Raw genomic sequence first — 19978 nt, 5'->3', positions numbered from 1 at the left:
TTTCTAGATTCTAAAAAAAAAAAAAAAAAAAAATACAAAGTGCCAGTAAAGAGAAAAAATGAGGAGAGAAAGAAAAAGGGACAATTTAAGTGCTTCAGACTTGCATTAAAATACAACAGATGTTCAGCATGGCTACAATAGCTAAATGTGTTTGGAAGAAAACCAAACTCAAACAAAGAAGAAACAAAACATAAGACATGACTGCTTAACAGCTAAACATATATGACAACCCATTTTATCCATTACAGGGAGAAATTTAAATTTTAGACATAGAAACAAAACAATTGACTATTTAATGAAGTAAAAATAAATGCAGCCAAACTGAGCTGCTTGTTCTCCCACAAACAGAAAAGAAATCCACTAAGTGGGTAGGAGAGCATTTAACGAAAATAATGGAAACAGGTTTAAAAAAAAAAGTCACATTGCACACTGCACAAAATCCATCATTCAAAATGTAAAAGGCATTAAGCAACTCAATATCCCCTCGATGAGAAGGCAATTGCATGTGCAGTGCTCACGATACAGGCAAGAGCAATCAAACACAGTCTGAATTCTGCAGGAATGCAAATGAAGACGCGTCGCACTGTAGGACCTTAGGAAAACAGGTCAAAGTGAAAATACTACAAAACAACAGCACAATGCTACTGACACCCCATCACATCTTACTGTATGTACAATGAATCATCTGAACTATTTTAAAACTCGCCTAAAATTAAAATGAATTCCTTTTTTCCATGGAAAAACAAAAAAGGAGATATTTTGCACAATGTCTGAGCTGCTCTTAGCACAAAAGCACCATAAATTTAATTTATAGTGTTATATGAAAAGTAGTTCACGGTTCAAATCTTTGGAGAAAATTCAGCCTGAAATTTCAGTCACAAAACTGTATGGCTTCAGAAAAAACTATTGAATTATAAATTAGTTAGCTTTTTTCGTATGGAAAAGACATTCTGCAAAACATCTTATTTTTGTCATGCAGGTTTGAAACAACAGTAAAAAAACTAAAATGTACAAGGGCAGCTATTAAAAGGAATCAAATATCCCTATGCTTGATTTACACAGACTAATAATATTAACCCGACAGTACTTGAAAGTATGAATAAATCATTAATATTTAATTTGATCTGTTTTCTACTAGATCTGAATACAGATTCTAGCTTTTATTATTTATGTTTATGATATCATGCTGAAGGAATGTTCTGGGTTAAGTACAGCAAAAAAAAAAATGTAAACAAATACAACAATTTGTTTGGGTCAATTAATTGAATCAATTAATTGAATTAATTTTCTTCTGTGCTCACGAATGCTGTCAAAAGCCATATTTAAACCAGAACAATCTTGTAAATAGCTAAAAGTTTTTCCTTTTTTTGTTACCAAAGGATAAAACATAGCTATTCAGAATAGAAACAATTAACAAAACTGTTGCCTATTTTCATTTTACTGCAACAGACAACAGGACTAGAAGGCACCATGTTAGCATGGGTGTGAAAGAGCAGTTTCTACGCGTATGAACATAGCGTTTTGTGAAAGGATAAGGACTGTGGGTAATTATACAATACCTGAGAGCTGAATTTGAGATGCTGAACAGTTTCTGTTTTTATATACATATGTATTTTTATCCCTTTCTATTTTAGTCATTGCACTTTAAGTGGTCCTACAGGGAGGGACTAACAGAGCTCAGTTTCTGCAAATTGAATGTCAGCATTTAAGCCTTTTTCCAGTTTTGCATCTAATGCATGTCAGTTATAAATCATGGCTTGTTGAGTTTAAGACTCTTAGAGGTAGGGTTTTATGTTGTGCAACATATGGGCATTCATTTTCTATATTGGTTTATAAATGAAGACGTAAAAAAGCCAAACGCTCCATAAAAACACCACGATACTGCATTGACATCAAATGAGGACTGCAGATTTTGGTTCAGATGTTTAGCGGCGGCATTGTGCAATATTTAATTCTCATTCAGAATACAAAGCCCACTGGACACTAAAATAATTCCAGGACTTGTTATATTCCATATAATGCCTGATCAGAAACACTACTTAATAATTAGTGTTAAATAAATCAATTTCTGAAGTAAGTCTCTTATGCTCACCAATGTTTTATTTATTTGACCAAAATTAAGGCAAAAAAAAAAAACTGTAAAATTGTGAAATATTATTATAATTTATAATAGCTGTTTTCTATTTGAATACATTTTAAAATGTAATTTATTCTTGTGATGCAAAGCTGAATTTTCAGCATCATTACTCCAGTCTTCAGCGTCACATGATCCTTCAGAAATCATTCTAATATGCTAATATAGTTCAAACTGGCATTTCTTATTATTAACAGACTTTAAAAGGAACCCTGGGTAGACTTGTATGGCTTAATAAAACGTAAATGATGTCTCTTACTGAAATATGTAGTAGAAAACCTACACTGTAAAAAGTTTTGACCAGTTTAAACTTAAAAACGTTTAGCAGCTGTGTTAAAATTTTAAGTTAAATCAACTTAAAACAAGTTATTTTAACTTATTACAATAAAATGTTACAATTAAATTAAATTTCTTTCAAAAAAAACAATCTTACTGACTCCAGACTTTAAAAGGAACCCTGGGTAGACTTGTATGGCTTAAAACGTACATGATGTCTCTTACTGAAATGTAAATTGTAAAATGTTTTCACCAGTTTCATCTTAAAAACTTAAGTTCAACAGCTGCCTTAAACATTTAAGTTAAAGCAACTTAAAACTACAAGTCATTTTAACTCATTACAATAAAATGTTAAAATTAAATTAAATTTATTTTTAAAAAAATAATCTTACTGACCCTAAACTTTAAAAGGAACCCTTGATAGACTTGTATGGCTTAATAAAATGTAAATGATGTCTCTTACTGAAATATGTAGTAGAAAATCTAAACTGTAAAACGTTTTCACCCATTTCAACTTAAAAACTTAAGTTCAACAGCTACCTTAAAATTTTAAGTTAAATCAACTTAAAACTACGTCATTTTAACTCATTACAATATAATGAGTTAAAATTACTTGTACTTTTAAGTTGATTTAACCTGTGAGTTGAAATAACTTAAAATTTAAAGTTGATTTAACTTAAAATTTCGAGACAGCTGCTAAACGTAAGTTTTTAAGTTGAAACTGGTGAAAACTTTTTACAGTGTATGAAAGATTTACGTTATTTAAAATAAACCTAATTCATTTTATACATATTTTGGACTATGGGGGGCGCTCTGTGCACTCTGTGGGCCACTGGCGCTACCTGTTGCTATTTTTACCGCAACGTAACTTGGAAAATAAAATGAGCACAGCTACTGAAAGATACCATTGATTTTCATAAGGTGTCTAAATGTCCCCAGATATCGAGTGAAATCCATGCTGAGAAACTCCTTCGATGGCTGCGGTGTCATGACAAGCGTCGCCATGTTTACACCCTGCCAGGATGGCATCTAGCGTTTCTTGTCTCTGCCATTTGTAAGCTCTTTCAGTAGCTGTGCTCTACTAAAAGCCTCAAAGGGATCAGGGCTTAAGTGGAGAGAACAAAGACGCAGGTCTTTAGAAGTTTTATTCATTATTTTCTCCTCTTCGTATCGCTAGGAAAGCAGTGAAGACTTGCATGGTTTGTCTTGTCGTTCTCCGACTAAAAATTACAACCAAAAGCCACACAACGTGGCATTGTATCAGTATTTTATTTTCCAAACTGTGCATTTCGAGTTGTTTTGCAGTAAAAATAGCAACAGGTAGTGCCAGTAACTCACAGAGTGCAACCATTTGACGTCATCAAAATAATGGCGCCCCCATAGTCTAAAATACTACAAAACAATGTGTAATTTAAAAAAAAAAAAACTTACATCTTTCATGGGTTTTCTACTACATATATGACCCTGAAAGCTGAATAAATAAGCTTTCTATTGTCATATGGTTTGTTAGGATAGGACAATATTAGGTCGAGATACAACCATTTAAAAAACTGGAAACTGAGGTGCAAAAAAATTAAAATATTGAGAAAATTGCCTTTAAAGTTGTCCAAATTAAGTTCTTGGCAATGCATATTACAAATGAAAAATTAGGTTTTGAGATATTTACGATAGGAAATTTCCAAAATGTTCTCATGGAACATGATCTTTACTTAATACCCTAATGATTTTTGACAATCGATAATTTTGACGCATACAATGTATTGTTGGCTATTGCAACAAATATACACATGCTACTTAGACTGGTTTTGTGGTCCAGGGTCACATATTTTAGTAAAAGACATCATTTAAGCTATATTAAGCTATACAAGTCTTAATATCCAGGGTTCCCTTATTTGTTGCCTTCAAATACACATGCCAGTTTCGTATGACCATCAAAAATGTGGTTTAATCTACCAGCAGGGTTTAACTGGACCGTTCTAACCAGCTACAACAAGGACAGACACTTCTGACTGGGCATTAAAAACAGTTTTGCCTCGTTGTCCAGGGTAGATTGTATTCTGCAAAGGGACTGAATCTTGCACAACACCGGGAAAGCTGACAAAAGCAGGAATGGTTTTGAGCATTTGGCCTGGGCTCTACAGACAGCCATCCAGTTACACTACACATCCAACCGATCTCCACCAATCCTAATGGTGGGATGAGGCTTTAAGCACCGAGCCGGTGCCGTTCCATTCCATTTTATGCCGTGTACGCTCCATTAGCTTAATGGTGAATCGGCAGTCTATTGGAGTAAAGCAAGTCCTTGGGTTTTTCCCACTCAACTGAAATCGTTCCTAATGGCTTCCAGTCTTTTAGAGAGGGGAAATGGTTTCTGTGAAAAGATCTGCATGATAAGCATGGCCACAGCGGCGTATCTGGTGGCGTTACGGTCATGGTTCAATGGCGCTGGGGCGTGTTTGGAAACACGCTCCATTAGACAGTCGCCATCAAGCATTGCAACGAGGACAACGCCAATTTGGCCTACTAAATGCCCTCTTAAAAATGTGCATCATGGTCGAAGGACCAGAAAAGTTGGGGTTTGTGTTTTAAGACGTCACTTTAAAATGCGTTTTCCGACGTTGAGGGTTAGTCTCAATCTTCATAAAGATGAATGAAATATCACGTTGTTCCAAACCATCTTATGTCTCACTGTGATGATCAATGGTGTCCAATGTTGTTTTGTCTCCAAAAGATTGCGTTCCTTAGTAAAAGGAAAGACATGCAGTTTTCAAACAACGTGAATTTTCATTTTTAGTGAACTATCCCAAATCAGCTTGACCTCTGCCAATTCTGACTGCAAGTGATTGTGTTCATGTGGCTCTTAAGGAACGTTTTTGAGGGTTGCACCAGCTAGCTTTACTAGATGATGCATTAAATTGCAAATATAGACACAATGGAAGGAAATTTGGTCTGTACACAAACCACATCCCAGTTTACACTACCAGTCAAAAGATTTTTAATGTTTTTAAAGAAGTCTCTTCTGCTCACCAAGCCAAAGTACAGCAAAAACAGTACAAAAAAAAAATAAATAAATATTTTTGCTCTTTAAAATCACTTTTAATTGAATATTTGAATATAGCTAAATTTTTAGCATTACTCCAGTCTTCAGTGCCAGTTCCTTGAGAAATCATTTTAATATGCTGATTTGCTGTTCAAGAAATATTTATTATTATTATTATTATTATTATTATCAATATTTAAAACAGTTGAGTACATTTTTTTTTCAGGATGATGAATAGAAAGATTCCAAGATCAGCATTTATCTGAAATTAAAAACTTGGAGTCTGTGTCATTTTTTTTTTTTTTTTTGAGATTTTTTTTTTGAAGTTAATACTTTTATTTAGCAAGGATTAATCAAAGAAACCTGAAAAAATCTACTCAGCTGTTTCCAACAAAATAATAATAAAAATAAATGTTTTTTGCACAGCAAATCAGAATTTTAGAATGATCATGTGACTGGAGTAATGATGCTAAAAATTCAGCTTTGAAATCACAGGAATAAATTACATTTTAAAATATATTCAACTAGAAAACAGTTACTTTAAATAGTAAAAATATTTCAAAGTTTATCTGTTTTTGCTGTACTTTGGATCAAATAAATGCAGGCTTGGTAAGCAGAAAAGATTTATTTGAAAAACATTAAAACTCTTACCGTTCAAAAACTTTTGACTGGTAGTGTAGCTTTGTAAAATAACCCGACTAGTTCACCACTTGATATCTGTATGGCTAGTAAACATGAAAAGGCGCAAAAGCGCTAGTAAGTGCAGCTTGTTTTCATCTAAGTGCTGTTTGAGCGATTATTGTGACAGAACACTTTAAATACATGGCAGTAAGTGCAGCATGAGGAAAGGTACGAGATAAAACAGAGGTCACCATTATCAAAATCACAAGGCAAAGGGGCGGTTTAGCTTGGCAAGGCAGGTTTGTTTGAGGACTTCCCAAACAAAAGGCAAACATGAGTTGAGACGAGGTGAGCTTGTTGGATTATGTACAATACGATCCCTCCTTTATCCAATGCAGAAGGAGGATCTTGCTGTACAAACACATCATGACGTGAATCTCTTTGCGTCCGATCGAAGTCTTAAGCTCCATGAGAAACAAAACACAAGGAAATTCAATCCGGATTCTAATCTACCAATCAAACAATGGCTGTTTTCGATAAACTCCTATTTTGGCAGTTGTGCAGATCTGCTTTAGCCAATCCCTGAAGACCAGCGCATTAAAAAATAGAAACCAATGATTTCTCTGATGGCTTGATATACATCCGTAAGGAAAAGTATCTGTGACATCACAAAGGTTCAAGAGCCAAACGAATGCTCTTTGACGCTTAAATGGTGGTCGTAAATCTTCGTTACCTGAAGGTTGCCAGATCAGGTGAACAGAATGAGGTTAATTTGCGTTTATCAATCAAAAATGTGAGGCAAAGATGAATTGTGTCGATCTTTGTCCCCCTCTTAGGTCTTCTGTGGGTCGGGTGAAAGAGGGCCGGGTGTGTTGGTGCCGTCTAAATTATACACGGGAACAGAGAACTGCGTGGAACTCAGGACAGAAGGAAACTGATAAAAAGAAAAGAAACAATAAAAAAGCTGAAAGCATCCTTTCTAAAATACAGTTTTGTTTTAATGTCAATATCTAATAGAGGTTTGACCAGTGTTGTTATTAATAACTAATACTAAAACTATCACAAATTGTTTTTTCGTAACTAAGATAAAGGTCAAATTAAACAAAATAAAAATATTAAATAAAACTAATGCAAAAAAAAAGCGCATATAACAAAATTACTGAACCTTAAGATGTAATTAAAATGAAAACAAAAAAGAATTAATAATAAATACTATAATATATAAATAATACCAAAACAGTAAGTTGAAGAGCTTAAATCAAATAAAAAATGAACAGAATATATACAATACAAACAAAAAAAGCATATGACAAAATTACTAAAACATAAGATATAATTAAAATGAATACAAAAAATAAATTAATAATAAATATTATAGTACTACATAAATAATACTAAAATAAGTTAAATGAAATAAAAAATTAACAGAATACACATACACATAACTAATACAAGCAAAAAGGCATAACAAAATTACTAAAACTTAAAATATATATAAAATGAAAAAATAAAGAATGAATAACTAACACTAAAACTATTAAAAATGTTTTTTGTTAACTAAAATAAAAATCAATTTCCTGAACCTTAAGATATATTTAAAATGAAAACAAAAAAGAATTAAAAATAAATAATACAATAATATATAAATAATACCAAAATAATACGTTGAAGAGCTTAAATTAATTAAACAGAATATATATATATATATAACTAATACAAACAACAAAGCATGACAAAATTACAAAAACTTAAGATATAAATAAAATAAAAACAAAAAATGAATTAATAATAAATATTTTAATATATAAATAATACTTAAGTTGAAGAACTTATGAAATAAAAAAAATTAACAAAATATATAACTAATACAAAAAAACATGAAATTACTAAAACTTAAGATATAATTAAAATGAAAAACAAAAAAATATATAAATACTATAATTACAAATAATACTAAAATAAAAAACTTGCATTTTTTATTTTTAAATAAAAAAATAAACAATATACAATATACAATAAACATATACAAAATTACTAAAATGTGAGAATAATTAAAATAAAAAAAGGGTTAATACTAAATAGTATAATAGTATAAAAATAATACTAAAATAAACATTAGATTTCAGACTTTCACACCAAAGGTTTCTGGTGCAGATAGTTTGATTAAGTTGACAAGAAAGGAACTAATTCATAAATTAATATCCAATAATTGTTAACCAAAAACTATTCCAAATAATTTTAATAGCAAATTTAAAGCAACAATTTAAAATAAATATTATAATTAACATATTGTAATACATTTATTTTAAATATAAATAATACATTTAGTTCTAAAATAAATACACTACAAAAAAATACTGATTATATAAATATCATGTGTCAAGGCTTTCACACCAAAAATAATTGTGGTGCACATGGTTTAAGTTAATAAGAAAGATATTGTAATTTAAATAATAAAAAATATCCAATAATTAATAACCAATATTTATATCAAATAATAAAAATAATTTCAATAGTAACTTTAAAGCAGCAACTATAATAATTATTGTAATACATTTATTGTAAATATAAATAATACATTTAGTTATAAAACAAAATATACTTCACTACAAAAAAAAACTAAAAATTAATTAATATAATTAATAATAATAATAATAATAATAATAATATAATTAATTAATATAATTAATATACATATAATTTTTCAAAGCTTCACACTTTCGTAATTCTCTGATATTTCCTGTTTTTCCAGGACTGTGGGAATCCTAAACAACTCAGTCTTTCTACCTTGCACAAAGAGATCACTCCAATTATATTCAACAAAGCTGTTTTCACTAAAAGCTCCGTATCGAGTTGCTCATTGGAAATGTGGGCTGATGTGAGCACCAGCACTATTTTGGGTGAAAAGGAATATCTGTGATACTCACAGATGACGTGATCTGAATCCAAACAACAAAATGTGATTGTCATCCTAATGATTGTGGAATCAAATTTAGGTTTGGACCTAAAGTGTGTAAATAATTTCAAGCGGCTCACCTGGAAGAGGGTATGCGCGCCCTGTCTCCGGGCAGGACTGAGGGGCGCCACCGGACTGAGTGTGCTCCAGAAATGGATATTGGAGAGAAGCGGACTGGGCGTGAGCAGCAGGGGTGTCTGCAACAAATGTGAACTTTTTCAGACCTTTACTCAAAGTGAATCGCATTCATTAAAAGCGCCTTCCCAAATACTCGCGAGCGACGTGGCACAAAGCATTTGCAAGAGGCATAACCCTGAAATATAAATGTTTAATTAAAAGTGGCTTAATGAGACTTTAAGAAGCAATAAGAATTAATCACAGGGCAAGGGGGCTGCATTTCCCCCAAAACCATAAATAATAGATTTGAATTATAGTATATTTCATCTTTCATCTCGCTGAAGAGACAGCAGGAGGTCGATCCTCTGGGGCTGGCTGTATGAGTGCTCGTAAATGCAAAGATTGTGCAGTCTTAACGAGGTGATCCATCAAAGTAGCATCCAGCTAAACCTCACCATATGATCACAATCACGTAACAGCCAACCAGTGTCTCTCAGGCACATCATCACCAGTTTTAGTGGTGCACTACTGCCCTCTAGTGCCTCAAAATGACTTCAACTCAACCACATAATCAAAGGACTTGGATTTGATCTCATCATATTTCTGTTCAGGATAACCACATGTTTTAAGAAAAAATGGTGGTTGTGACTGGTCAAAAAAAAAAACCTATGATTTTTTTTACCATTGATCATTTTTTACAACAGCCTATATTTGCAAGCATAAATATGCTTATTAAACAGTTCTGAAGCTATTTTGAAATAAAAGTTGCAAATACTGCAAAAGCTGTTTGTGAATTAACTGCAATAGAATACAATTGAATATTTGCGTTCAGGCTTGAAATGCAAGTATTATTTCCAAAATGTCCAATCAAAGCTTTATGCTAAAAATAAAATAACTGATTAAACAAAGCACTTTATTTTTCTGTCATCATTTACTCATAGGTCCCATTGAAATCCGTTTTATTTCTTCCAAAATTCTATTTTTTTTTCCAAATTTCATTCGTTCAGTTTGAATTTTTCTAGACTGTTTTAATGGTTAAATTTTAAAAAAAAAAAAAATTGAAGCATGGAACGTACACAATTTACTGTTATTTATTCAAAGTTTACCAAAAAAAAAAAACATTTTTAAAGCCCTATGAAATCCGTTTTACTTTTTCCACAATTCTGTTTGTTCAGTTTTAATTTTTATGGGAAAAAAAGAAATTAGAAAACTAATTTATTCAAAGTTTACCAAAAAATAATTTTTAAGGGCCTATGAAATACATTTTTTTTCCTTAAATTCAGTCTTATTTTTCTCAAATATTGTGTTTTCCATTAATTTTCTGGATTCCATTTTAATGGTTTTATTAAAGTTTAATAATCAAAAGCATCTCTAAATTATTGATTTTATAAAAAATCTCTTGATTTTTCAGAAATACTGTGTTGTGTATTTAAATTTTTTGGTAAATAATTTCACTAGTAAATTACCCTTAAAAATAATTTTTACTTTACTTTGCTGTAAATCCATGAAATTTACATGAAATAGTAAGTTTTGCATATTGCCTGGCAACAACATCCCAGCATCATAATAATAGCTCCCGAATAAAATATTTTAAAAACTATTTTAATAAGCTACCACTTTGTTGCAAGGCAAACTACTGTAGTGGTTTTAATTCAAGACTAAATATCACATGTATCCTGTCTGAATGGGCAGTTCTTGGCCAGAGTAAGCTGAATATTAGTCTAAACTTGATGAAAGTAAAAAAACTGGCTAAGTAAGACTACGTGTATCTATGTGAAACAAGCATATAAGAAGACAGGCAGCAACAGAGGATGCGTCTCTAGTGAGACGGCTAGAAAATGTGACCCAAAACTAAATCTGCTGATGGTCTGACGATTCTAACAAATCGATGACAGCAAAAAACAGCCTTGTTCATGTGTGATGCTCAGGAGGGGACTGACCTGCAGCAAGGCCGTAGGGAGGGATGGACTGGACAGATTGAGAGGGCTGAGGTCAGAGCTGGTCACCACCAGCGTGGGCATCAACTCCAAGCCTTTGGGTTTCTTAGACTTTCCGCTGAGATTGCGTGGTGGAGATTCAGACATCTCAGAAACTAGTGCTATGTCCTTGGAAACACAGCTGGGCTGGTCCTGACAGATCATGAAAGGGAGATGTAAATGTTTTAATAGGATAAAGATTAATCATTTTTTAATATTCACATTTTTACATTTAGAAAATTACTAAATTCCTACGTGAAGTGATTCTGAGCCTTCATGCACCATTCAAAACAAAATAAACATATATGCATACAACTGGCAAATTTTCCACACCAAATCTAATTTGGTTCAATGCTAAATTTAAGTCACTGCCTGTTCATATCTACATGTGTGTTCTGGTATTTATGGTTTATGAGGACACCAAAGTGTATAATAACATAGATACTACTAGTGATTTTTCAGATTTTATTACTTCAAATTTAATGTTTTGCCACAATTTTATTTTTTAGGACATTTTTTGACAATATGTCAACGATAACAGTAAAAAGAAAATAACTCATATCGATAGGCGCCATTCACACAGAATGTGCTATCGTGTTGACAAAGATGCGACGCAGGCAGTGGAATAAGAAAAAAAAAAAAAAAAGCGTAAGTTTAACTTTTAACTTAAACACCGAGTTTTTATAATGCTGTTACATCCATGAGATGCTGCAACAGTCAAATGCCATTTTTTTGGCCATATGGCCCAGCCCTAGCTACTACAACGTAAACATGGTTTATGCGGACACTTCCTTTGTCCCCGTTTTTGTCCTCTTCTGTAAGTCGCTTTGGATAAAAGCGTCTGCTAAATGTCTAAATGTAAACCAAAAAGTTTAATAAACATACCACATGGTGTTTAAAAATCCCAAAAAAGCCCAGACAAGTCCAAAAATTGCTAGTAGTTTCCTGTGAGGAGTAGGTTTAGGTGTAGGGTTGGGGCAGGGCAATAAAAAAAAAATACAGTGTGTACAATAGAAAAACCATTACGCCTATGGAGAGTCTGCGCAAACCACATATGCAAGAGTGTGTGTGGATTTCAGCTGTGGAAAAGTTAAGAATGCATTGATGAGGGCAACCATGGCCTAATGGTTAGAGAGTCTGGCTTGTAACCAAAAGGTTGCGGGTTCGAGTCCCAGGTCCGGCAGGGATTGAATAACCAGCGCCCTCAATACCATGACTGAGGTGTGTGTGCGTGTGTGTGTGTGTGTGTGTGTGTGTTTGTTCACTACTCACTACTGTGTGTGTGCACTTGGATGGTTTAAACACAGAGCACAAATACTTGGCCACATGTCATGTCATGTCCTTTCCTTTCTTTCCTTTCATGGTAGTGCAAAAAAATCTTTCACTAATTTAGTTCTTCCAAACAATATAAATAAAAACAACACTTGGATAATTGATCTTCCAAATAATATATACACACAATTTCAAAATTTTTTTAAAGAAAAAAATCAATTTGGTGGAAAAAAAAAATCAGTTTCAGAAAAAAACTTCTTTTTTAGTATTATTTAAATCATATAGTATACAGTTTGTATAGTATTTATTCATATTTTGAATTAGCTTTTATTTTTTATTTTCAATTTTCATTTTAATTGTATCTTTCATTTTCAATAGCTGTTCTTCCAAATAATATATAATTTCACGATTTCACAACAAATTTTACTTTTACCAAAATTCAGGTGTGAAAAACTTACATTGTTGTTGAAGTAAAATCTTTCACAGTGCAATTCTTCCTTAATCAACTGTGACCCTGGACCACAAAACCAGTCATGAGGGTCAATTTTTTGAAATTGAGATTTATGCATCATCTGAAAGCTGAATAAATAATTTGTTAGGATAGGACAATATGTCCAAGCTATTTGAATATCTGCAATCTGAGGGTGAAAAATCAAAAATTTCAAAAAATTGAGAAAACTGCCTTTAAAGTTGTCCAAATTAAGTTCTTAGCAATGCATATTACTAATCAAAAATTAAGTTTTGATATATTTATGGTAGGAAATTTGCAAAAGATCTTTATGGAACATGATCTTTACTTAATATCCTAATGATTTTGAGCAAAATTGATCATTTTGACCTATACAATGTATTGTTGGCTATTATTGCTACAAATTTTCCATGCTTGGTTTTGCGGTTTATTTAAAGAAAAGGCATATTCCAAAATCAAGATGTTTCTGACTCTGACCGATATTTAAGAAGTTTAGGGTGGCCCTGATGTGGCTTTGTACTTGCTAAGAGCCAAAAAAAAAAGTAAATTGCATAATCAATGCAAATCTCTGAATCAAAACACAATCGAATCATGCAATGCCTAAAGACTCCCAAATCATTTTTAAATAACATGCATCTTTTGTGCATGTTTGTTATTCAGAAAATTGCAAATTAAAGCTGCTAGCTTATCTTCTAGGATTTGACACATCATCTTCCTTCCAACATTATTCATATTTTATTGTATTTTCCCAAAGGCAGTACTGCATAAGCAGGCATTAGCACTAAGTGTCATACCTGCAGATGTAACTCTGAAGGCTGTGAGGAGAGGGACTCGATTTCACTGTCAATCACCAGCTCCTGGGAATCCGTCATGGGAGAAGAGGAAGGCGACTGAGAACGAGCGAGTGGCGATTTGGAGACTCTTGAGAGCGGGAAGCCTGTCATGGCATTCTCGGAGGTGGGATTCTCCACAAACGCACAGACTACATGTGAGACGGCTGTCTGTCTGGCCTCAGGTTCAAGTGGGGCTTGAGCGGGCTGTGCCGGAGGTTCAGACTTCCCTATAAGAGACAGAGCTGTGTGTCTGTTCTGTGGCATAGTCCCGAATTTAATGACGGTGGGTGGCTGGGGTGACTCCTGGGCTGCCTTTTTCTCCATTAGCTTTTCTCCTGGGTTTTCAATCTTCATGGATTTAAAAAGTTGCGTTCCTGACTGCAGAGAGGTCAAAGTGAAGGATGTATACAAGCCAGAGTGGATGTAGTCATTCCGGCTGGACGATTTGGACTGACCCGGTGTCCCCGCACCTCGGTCTGGGGCGGCTTTGTTGTCTTTATCCTTGGAGATGTTCGCAGGTTTGTCGGAGAGGGGCAGAGGTGCATTTGAGCCGCTGTCTGCGCCCTCTGTTCTGGCCATGACTTCTCCCTTAAGGATATCCGGGTATGAAACAAAACGATACACAAACTTCTGCCCGTTTACTTTTTTGATGATGTTCTGCATGGAAAAAATATGGAAAATATGTTTATTTTAGCCGATGAGTGACTTTTTCCTACATACCACTAAAAATATCTATGCAATCACCCAAACAAATCAACCAAAACGTCTTGCGTTTGCATTTTTTACAGTTTAGTCTGTTGTGTTCTTCTACGCTCTCTCACTTTGACTAAACAAAATAACATGCAATTAAGTAAATGAACCCGTGTAAAGAGACCAGGAAGAATGCGGAAAACGATACCTCGTGCCCTGTGGTGCCAAGATGAAGCTTAAAAAGCTAACACACCAAACCTGTCGTTCCCACTTAAGCATAAACTCTTACCAAGAGGCCATGACTTTCTCACTTCGCTAACGGGCTCGGTGACCCTCTTGTTTCAGTTCAGAGGGACTTGATTGTGTGTTTACAACAACAAAACTGATGGTGGAGTGTGGGGGCGATGAGAGGGCTGAAAGCTAGCAATTATAATAAACACTAATTTAAATATATGAGCACAACAGTGTTTAGCAGGTAAATCAGAAAAGCCTGGAAGACTAGTTCATCCAAAAATGAAAAATAATTATTTTATATGATTTTATAAATTATAATTAGAATCTATAATTATTTTATTATTCACAATTTTAATTTATAAATATAAATATAATATTTTTAATTTACATTCTATATTTTAGAACATGTTTTTTTTTTTTTTTTTTGAATTTATTACAATTAAATTATAAAATTAAATTAATTTATTTGCATATTGTATAGAACAGTTTAGAAAACATTCACACTGGTTTTTCCCCATTCAATGAAGTGAAACAAAACAAAACAGAACTGAAAACTGGCCATCTACATAATGACAAAAAACATCATAAAATGGCATAAAAGCTGTTTATACTGCTTGTATACACACATTTTCAGCAACAATATTTTTATATTAATAAAATAAAAAAAAATGGTAAAAAAAAAAAAGTGTCAAAATAAAAAAATATTAACATAAAAAAATATTGTATAAACAACTTGTACACCATTTTATGATTTTTTTTGTCCTTATGTATATGTGTGCATATACATATATATATAGACAGATATATTTCTACATAATGACAAAAAACATAAAATAGCATAAAAGTTGTTTATACAATATATAAATATATTAAAATACATATAAAAAAAAAATACTATTTTGTCAAAAAAGTTATGGGGAAAAAATTATAATATAAATATTAATGCAAAATATTGTGGAAAACTGTGTGTATACAAGTTGTATAAACAACTTTTATGCCATGCTATGATTTTTTTGTCATTATGTATGCATGTATATTATAGATAGATAGTGTCATAAGTGTCATAATTAAATAGTGGCAGATAATAATAACTTTTTAAAAATCACTGATGTCAGCTGATTAACAATATTGTTCTTATAAAAGGCAATCAAAGATCATGGAAAGCATGACTATCTATGAAAACTGACAAAAAAGTAAGTATGCTCGTCATAAAAAGCTACCAAACAGCTTTAAAAGACTTGTAATACAGCACACGAGTCGTATAGACAACTTTATGATCGTATTTTGACAATGTGACAAACCCCACCCACAGCTTATACATTCACCAAAACTTCAATAAAGTAAGTCGTAACGGTTTGGACCATCACGAGGTTGAGTGACTGAAACGCTGCAGGCTGCTGAGGTGATTCAGATGGTTGCTGACAATACACACCTTGTCATAGTAGTAACGCAGAGCCCGGCTGAGTTTGTCGTAGTTCATGCTGGGTTTGTTCTTGCGGGCACCCCATAATCTGGCCACCTCTTCTGCCTGCAACAGTTTGAACTCTCCATCCTCATTGGTCCAGCAGATGAGCTGGTCATTGCTGGGATCCAACAGAAGCTGCAGCAGGAACTGCCACAGGGTAACTGAGCTGTCCATGTCCTGACGTGGGGGGGAAACGTTACCTTACGGGATCCTGTTCGCGCTCACAGCCTGCCCGGCACGTCACGGCATATTCCGGCAAATATCCTGACAGAGGCTGAAATTAAAATCAAGAAGCAATTACATCAGTTAGATGGGTACGAAGTGACACAACCACCATCGATCACTAATTTGATGAAACGACCATTCTTGAATTCACAAAAGCATGGTAAATATGCGCACCATATTAAATACCAAATGGTACTGGACTTCAGTGTAATCCTGTGGAGAGTGCAGGACGACTGTGTGTGTAAGCAGCTTAAATTAAAACTAAATCTGCCTTGACTCATCCGATATCCAGCTGGTAGTTGCCAAAGAGAGCGAAAAAAGTCTCCCACATACAATCTGACAGAACAGAACACACAAATATAGAAACACAGAGGCGAGACATGACAGCTTTCCTCAGACTGTAGGAGACAACGTCTGGGAATTTCAAAGTTCGGGACAAAATGAACCTAGATATCAATACCAATTACATATAGCTCAAAACTGTGGCCTGTTGCATTATGATTGTGAATGCATACTGCAGATATGACACTTGTGCACCTTTAATTTAATGGCTAAAATTAGATGCACATTTTGTTTTTGCTCTTTTTTTCTATATTAAAGACTTAGATATTACCATATTTTGCACTTTTTAAGTTCAAAACAGCGTAATGGTGCATTTTGCAATTATGTATACATTTATCTGGATATTTCAATATAAACACTAAACTTATACCTGAATGGTGTTGATCCTAGATATAATCACCAATTACATGTAGCTAAAAATTGTGGCCTGTTTCATTATGTTAGTGAATGCATACTGTAAATATGACACTTGTGCACCTTTAATTTAACGGCTAAAATTAGATGCACATTTTGTTTTTGCTCTTTTTTTCTTTATTAAAGAATTAGATCTTACCATAATTATACTTTTTAAGTTCAGAACAGTGTAATGGTGCATGGTGCCATCACATACACTCATATCTGGATATTTAATATAAACACAAAACTTACACCTCAGTGGTTTTGAGACTAGATATCACCAATTACATATAGCTCAAAATTGTGGCCTGTTACATTATGATAGTGAATGCATACTGCAAATGTGACACTTGTGCATCTTTAATTTAATGGCTAAAATTAGATGCACATTTTGTCTTAGCCCTTTTTTCTTTATTACAGACCTAGAACTCACCGTAATTACAGGTTTTAAATTCAAAACAGTATGATGGTGCATGCTGCTATCATATATACACATATCTGGATATTTAATATAAGCACAAAACTTACACCTGAATTGTTCTGAACCCAGATATCATCACCAATTACACATCTCTCAAAATTTTGACCTGTTGCATTATATTAGTGAATGCATACTGTAAATATGACACTTGTGCATCTTTAATTTAATGGCTAAAATTAGATGCACATTTTGTCTTTGCCCTTTTTTCTATATTAAAGACTTAGATCTTACCATAATTACACTTTTTAAGTTCAAAACAATGTAATGGTGCATGCTGCTATTATATATACATTTATCTGGATATTTCATATAAACACTGAACTTATACATGGTGTTGATCCTAGATATAATGACCAATTACATGTAGCTAAAAATTGTAGCCTGTTTCATTATGATAGTGAATGCATACTGTAAATATAACACTTGTGCAGCTATAATTTAATGGCTAAAATTAGATGCACATTTTGTTTTTGCCCTTTTTTCTTTATTACAGACCTAGAACTCACCGTAATTACACGTTTTAAGTTCAAAACAGTATGATGGTGCATGCTGCTATCATATATACACATATCTGGATATTTAATGTAAGCACAAAACTTACACCTGAATTGTTCTGAACCCAGATATCATCACCAATTACACATCTCTCAAAATTTTGACCTGTTGCATTATATTAGTGAATGCATACTGTAAATATGACACTTGTGCATCTTTAATTTAATGGCTAAAATTAGATGCACATTTTGTCTTTGCCCTTTTTTCTTTATTACAGACCTAGAACTCACCGTAATTACAGGTTTTAAGTTCAAAACAGTATGATGGTGCATGCTGCTATCATATATACACATATCTGGATATTTAATATAAGCACAGAACTTACACCTGAACTGTTCTGAACCCAGATATCATTACCAATTACATACATCTCAAATTTTTGATCTGTTGCATTATGTTAATGAATGCATACTGCAAATATGACACTTGTGCATCTTTAATTTAATGGCTAAAATTAGATGCACATTTTGTCTTTGCCCTTTTTCCTTTATTACAGACCTAGATCTCACCATAATTACACTTTTTAAGTTCAAAACATTGTAATGGTGCATGCTGCTATCATATATACACATATCTGGATATTTAATATAAACACTAAACTTACCCCTGAATTGTTCTGAACCCAGATATCATCACCAATTACATATATCTCAAAATTTTTGATCTGTTGCATTATATTAGTCCATGCATACTGTAAATATGACACTTGTGCATCTTTAATTTAATGGCTAAAATTAGATGTACATTTTGTTTTTGCTTTTTTCTTTAATAAATACCTAGTTCTCACCATAATTACACTTTTTTAACACCTAAATGGTTTTGATCCTAGATGTCATCTTATGATGACAGATTCCATATCCATACAGATTGCTATACACCTACACATATACCTTTGTTTTAAGCTTAACTTAAAATTTCAGAACTAAAGAATCCTAAATGTGCATTTAGGATCCATTTAAACTCACATAAAACTTGATGTGTTGCAGACTGTTGTATAAGAGCTAAAGCCAAACATCCACGTCAATTGAACCACATTTACTAGCGAAGACGGGTCAAAGTACATCATTTACCATTCGTTTTAGTTTTTAAAATCCTCTATAATGCTTATAAAGTTAACAAACTATCAAGTGATGGAAAACACACTCGAACGTCCAAAAATGTTAAACTGCAACCTGTTAGAACATGAGTTTCGCTCGTTAGCATCGAGCTAATGTCTGTCAAACTCACCTGAGAGGCGTTTTGCTCTCCAGAGTCGTTCCTGGAGGTGTTTTCCGACGGGTTCGAAGCAAAAAAAAAAATAAAATAAAATAAAAAACGTCAAGTGTTTTCTTGTATGTTTACATCGTGTAGAGATATTCTGGTGGTCGGCTAGCGTAGCGTGCTAGTGCGCTAGCTAACGGAGTCTTAGCAAACTTTAGACTCATTAAACTAACATGGATTGATATAAATGCGCCTATTTAAAGCGATTTTCTGCCTCGTTTACAACGATAACGACCAAAATAGACAGAGTAAGAGAAAGGGAAATGCTAAAGTCTCTGCATCTCACGTAAGTTACTCAATATTTTTAGCTGCAACCACAATAATACAAAAACAGGAAGCAACAAGCCCACCAGATTAAACACTTTCACTCCAACCGCGCACAATAAAACTCCAGAACAAAGCCTCGGATTTTATGAATCTGTACGAAACGAGATCCCTTCAGTTTGAATCGCCTTAATATCCTCCAGATGCAAGTTGAGAAATGCACAGAAGCCTATGAAGTGCAGTGAAAGCATGTGGATCACCTCATGATGGACTGTCTCATTTCATTTATGAACCTCATAAAAAGATTTACCCTACGCATACATATAAAATACCAATTCTGAGTGAAATGAAACTCAAACTGAAATGTTTAAA

The 19978-nt window shown here is 33.2% G+C and overlaps 1 protein-coding gene across 3 annotated transcripts; it reads right to left on the bottom strand.

The window, feature by feature from the left end:
• Window positions 1–8: 8 nt before the first annotated feature.
• elk4 (ETS transcription factor ELK4) lies at window positions 9–19978 on the bottom strand. 3 transcript variants are annotated; one of them, XM_051123311.1, is made up of 7 exons: window positions 19310–19978; window positions 16483–16644; window positions 16051–16357; window positions 13656–14351; window positions 11085–11273; window positions 9108–9224; window positions 9–7005 (listed from the first exon to the last, which is right to left on the bottom strand). In XM_051123311.1, the coding sequence occupies exons 3-7, from the start codon at window positions 16255–16257 to the stop codon at window positions 6904–6906; spliced, it is 1311 nt and encodes a 436-aa protein (XP_050979268.1). In that variant the 5' UTR covers window positions 16258–16357; window positions 16483–16644; window positions 19310–19978; the 3' UTR covers window positions 9–6903. The 3 variants fall into 3 exon arrangements, with proteins under 3 accessions (XP_050979268.1, XP_050979267.1, XP_050979270.1); XM_051123310.1 differs by lacking the exon at window positions 16483–16644; XM_051123313.1 differs by lacking the exons at window positions 9–7005; window positions 9108–9224; window positions 11085–11273; window positions 16483–16644 and adding an exon at window positions 12812–12971.

This window comes from Labeo rohita, chromosome 11 (assembly GCF_022985175.1).
Source record: "Labeo rohita strain BAU-BD-2019 chromosome 11, IGBB_LRoh.1.0, whole genome shotgun sequence".
NCBI classification, from domain to species: Eukaryota; Metazoa; Chordata; class Actinopteri; order Cypriniformes; family Cyprinidae; genus Labeo; species Labeo rohita.
This window is presented reverse-complemented; position numbering and strand designations above follow the sequence as displayed.